At 48.8% G+C, this 4,854-nt stretch overlaps 1 protein-coding gene across 2 annotated transcripts in view; it reads right to left on the bottom strand.

Annotated features, from left to right (window-relative positions):
* LOC109855925 (thyrotroph embryonic factor) overlaps nt 1-4,591 on the bottom strand; it is a 71,888-nt gene extending 67,297 nt beyond the window's left edge. For both annotated transcript variants that reach the window (XM_020430647.1, XM_020430648.1), the window contains exon 1: nt 3,589-4,591. In XM_020430647.1, coding sequence (XP_020286236.1) covers nt 3,589-3,676 — 88 coding nt within the window. In that variant the 5' untranslated portion in view covers nt 3,677-4,591. The remainder of the gene's footprint in view (nt 1-3,588) is intronic.
* Nucleotides 4,592-4,854: the final 263 nt, after the last annotated feature.

Below are 4,854 nucleotides of genomic sequence, written 5' to 3'. Positions count from 1 at the left end.
GAGAGAGAGAGAGAGAGAGAGAGAGAGAGAGAGAGAGAGAGAGAGAGAAAGAGAGAGAGAGAGAGCGAAAGTATGTGAGCGAGGAAAAGCAAACACACAGAGAGATCGCGGGCGCTCAAAGACGCACGGATAAGACCGGTGGGAACAATCAAAAGATAGAAACGGAGGTATGCCATTACACGGCGTAATTGGCCGAATTGGAAAGTCTGGGGAGATTCCCCGCGTGTCTCTCCGCTCTATCTCGTCTGCCATTACTCTCGTTTATATCCCTCATATTGATCGACATAAATACGAGGTAGCAGTGTCTGTCTCCCTTCGAGAGGCTCTCGGGGCGCGTCTTGTGCAGCGCGTGTCTCTCTCTCTCTCTCTCTCTCTCTCTTTTGCATAATACAACACTGCCGGCAATATCTTAATTCATTGAGCGCGCGGTATATAGAGGCATCGGTCGCGACGTTAGACCTTTAACTCGCGCGCACGTGTACGCGATCGAGTGGAAATGAAACTCTATCTCTATCTCTATCTCTCTCTCCGCGTGTGAATTCCCGCGTAATAAATATTTAAGATGCGACACGGGACATTTACACACAGAAACGCGCGCGTGCGTGTTTCCTTTACGTGGTGTCGCAATATTTTTGATCGCGTACGTAAGATCGATTTTTATTATTATTATTATTATTATTATTATTATTATTATTATTATTATTGTTATTATTGTTATTATATCCGCAGACTTTATAAGAGCGGAAAGATGTGGCGCGTGGCCCAGAAAAAAAAGAAGCGGTGCCGATAACTCCGGTGCGATGTAAAAATAGACGCGGACATTTTATTTTACAAGAATCGTCGAAAAATTATTGCGATTCTTTATTGCGGGAATATTTGTCATCGCGCGAAGAAAACTATTTTGAAATGTCGCGCGCGGTGAGTATAAAAATTGTTTCCTGTCACATATACGCCGCGCGACGTGTGTGTGTGTATAACATCGCGAAAAATAAATAGAAAGCCGAGCGATCCGCGAGAAGAACACACCTGCGCGAGAAGAACGGAAGGGATTCGGTTCCTGCGCGACGTTGCACTATCAGAGAGTAACGTGAAGCGCCTCTTTACTGTCGCGATATAGCACACGCTGTGTGTGTGTTTGCGGTCGTATAGTATCTTTTATCAAGAAGATATCGTTGACGACGAGAAAGAATCGAGGACGCATTTTTCTCCCGAGACTCGCGAGTTGCGCGCGAACGAACAAAATGCCACAATTTTTTAACTCGAGACCGAAACTATTTTATTTTGTTCGTTTTTTTTTTTTTGTTTTTCCCCGACAACAAAAATTTGTACATATATACGTGTCGTTTGAATTTTACAAATACGTAATAAAAAGAGAGGCGATAAAGCAAATAAAAAACGAAATAAAACCGATTAGTTGACCGATGAGTCACCCGATTTGTTTGTTCGTTTGCTCGAAAACAAACATTTTCGCGATTCAAAGAAAAATAATCAAAACTGACATTAACGCGTTTCGTTCATTTTATCTTCGAAATCAGTTAACGCGAATCGCTTCGAGTAATCGCATTTTGCGCAATCGAAAAAGCTATTCGAGCGGACTTTGTTATCTACCGAATGAAAAAAAAAAAGAATGCAACATCGCGGAGAGACATTCTCGGGAAGCGAACAAGTTTTCAACAACAAAAAAAAACACACACACACACAGAATATGATTAACGTAATTTGTCCGCGCGTATTCGGCATTGTAATTATCTGACGTTACGTTGCATTAATAATTCGTTATACATACAATGAGACAGAGTAAATCGGGGACAGTTTCCTGAGTCTCTCGCGACGTAACGAGTCACTTCCCATTCGACTATGCAATCAATTTCGCGTTGCATCGCGAACGAAACGAGTGGCATTGTGAAAAAAAAAAAATAAATAATAATAATAAAAAACAAAACGATCTCGATCGCGTCCGCGCGACACACACATTTTCGCATCGAAAAAGAAACGGCACATTTTCCAACGCGCGTCCGTATAATCAAGCGGGAAAAAAACAAATAGATGAATTAACAGGTATCGCGATATATCGCGCGCATTGCCGCGCGCGTCGCGATGCAACTTCGCAAAGTAAACTCTCTAAGATGAGTCTCCTCTCGGAGCAAATATATACTTTGCGCCTCAGAACAGATTCGTCGCAAACGATATGTTCCATCGTCTTTTTTTTTTTTTTTTTTTTTTTCTAAAAAACGGAGAGTTGTTTTATTTGCGAGTTGTGAGATGGTCGTTCGGATTGAGAAGAAAAAAAAAAGAAGCAGGAAATGTGACACACTCAAAAAATCGAGAGAAACACACACTTGTGTTAAAAAAAAAAAAAAACAAAATTCCAATCTATAAACTTTAATCTGCAAAAATTATACGAAATAGGAAAATTTAGGGAAATTGCATTGTTTGTATTTCTTCTTTGTTCGATTTGACCAAACAAATCGGCTGCATAATTTATTTTTCAAATCAATTATTTTGATTTCTTTTGCGAGACCTCGCGCGAAACTCCGCCAGAAGAACGCTATCACATGGCTTCCCCGCGTTCCTCAAGCCTTCTCGGCTAACGTGTAAGATTAGTCGCTTCACGCTCGCCTCGCCGCAAGCGGAGCGAAATCGAGCGTGTAAGGTTGGGTCTTCGCTCGCTCTCTCGGAGCGAGGGTTAGGTTGGAGAACGCGTCACGTGGTGCGCCACGGGGTCTAAACGAGGTTAATCGGCGGACCAGCGACAGCGTCGGCGCAATGACGACGAGCGCACGAACACACACGCTCACTGTCCTCCACGACACAACTCCTCTCGTCCTCTGTTCCTCTCTTTCCATCTGTTTCTCTCTCTTTCTCTCTCACTCTCTCCCGTTCGTCTCTCGCGTTCTCGCCCTTTGCACTTTGACCCTGGTTGGCAGTCGTGCGATCCGATAATAGGAAAAAGCGTCGAGTTCCTACACGGCGCGTTTGGTGTGCGCGCACACCAAAACCGTGTGTGTATGTGTGTGCGTGTGCGCGCGCGCGTGTTTGGCTGCCATAGCGCACTCGAAATTCAAATGCGATCTCGCAGTCTCGAATATTCAAACTCCCCGTGTGTGTGCAAGCGCATTATGCGCTCGCCGCTAGTCCGCGCTGTGGTAGCCGGCGCGATGATTTGCGCGAATTTTCAAGCATCGGGAATGTTTTTCGAAAACGATCGGAGCGCCAGCGACGCGAAGAGCATACATTTTTACGCGCTGCGCAACCGGCGAACACGCGCTAAGAATACGAAACGAGTCTATATAGTCTTCTCGGAAATCATTGTTGCGCGCGTTTTCCGCGAGTTCTCGGATGAAGAAACCGCAGAAGAGAAGAATTTGTCGTCGTCGTCGCGATCGAGGACAGAGGAAAAGAGCGTGGTGAGGGGGAAGTGCGCGGAGAACGTTCGGAATCGGCATGTATGTAGCCGAGGAGTCAAAGCCGCCGCGATCGTTCGACCGAAGCTTAAAGGTCGTGTGCGCACGTTTGCGCTTTACTGCGGTTAAAGCGGTTTAATTCGCGCCAGCGGCGACAAACCACTGGCGAACACCAAACACTTACCGATCAGCGGAAATATGCTGGGCTGGTCGAGCAGCGACTTGAGACTGTTTTCGACGAGAGTGGGAGAGGAGCGGTCCTTGTCACTCATTTCACGCACTGCGCCACGAAGCCTACAGCGCACACCTCGGGGCCTGTCGCGGCACACACGCGGAGACACACTCGACGGCACACACAGCGCGCACGAGTTAACAATAAAAAGAGAATAGAGAGAAGGCACAAGAGAGACGGAACGGAGCGAATGATCGGTGCGGAGCGGAACGGAGCGGTTGTGTCGCGCAAGAGCAGCCCGCGGCGATGCGGTTGCGACGCGGTTGTGTCGACGAGAACGGACACTCCGTGTGTGGCCGAAAGAACGGAGCCGGACAAATTGGATGAACGTACGAACGAACGAGCGAGCGAGCGAGCGAGCGAGTGACGAAGCAGCAGCTCAGATCGGAGAGAGGAGAAAAAGATAGGGTTTTGCGCCTAGATATTTATTCGCGACGGCAATACACACACACACACGCAATAGTCGCGTGCTTGGTGCGTGTGCGCTTTTGGATTACCGCGAGAGACGAGACGCGATCGAAAAAATTGCGAGATGGATTTTCCGTTTCGAATGCCGGTCTTCGCCGCACACCGCGGATCGGAGAGGCTTCGCCCGTGTCGTGTTGTGCCGAGAACCTCTCACCACGTCGTCGTCGTTGTCCGTCGTCGTCTTCGTCGTCGCCGTCGTCGTCGTCGTCGTCGTCGTCGTCGTCGTTGTCACGTTCCTCTCTCGCGCTGGCTTTATCCTCTGTCGAGCTTGCGTGAAACGCCCGTTTGGTGTACACGGCCGTAACGAAAAACCGCGGGGGCTATCCCGTTCCCTGTATGTACCCGCTCTTTCTAGGCGCGTTAAAATAAACGCGGAGCGCTGGCCCCCGTGGCTTGGCGATGCTCTTGAAAATCAATCTAAAAGTGGCTCGCCTCGTGGCGCGATCTCCTGGCCGACTGGTGGACCGAGTGCCGTTTTAAGCCTGCCGACGCCTGCCGCACTGATAACGAGCACCCGAGTGCTCGTGGCTTGCCTGCTCAGCGTTATCAGACTGTGCGCGCGCAACCGCGACCGCGCCTTCTCTCTCTCGCTCACGCGCGATCTCTTTCCCGCTCGCTGCGACCCCGCATTAACAACCCGCAGCACCGCGACGCCGCATCGCGCCAGAAAGCCGACGTCGACCGGCGCCGAATTGCGTTCGATCGCTCGACAGACCTTGGTCTTCTCTCTCTCTTTCTCTCTCTCTCTCT

This window comes from Pseudomyrmex gracilis, unplaced genomic scaffold (genome assembly GCF_002006095.1).
Source record: "Pseudomyrmex gracilis isolate BER0280 unplaced genomic scaffold, ASM200609v1 scaffold_102, whole genome shotgun sequence".
Classification (NCBI taxonomy): Eukaryota; Metazoa; Arthropoda; class Insecta; order Hymenoptera; family Formicidae; genus Pseudomyrmex; species Pseudomyrmex gracilis.
This window is presented reverse-complemented; position numbering and strand designations above follow the sequence as displayed.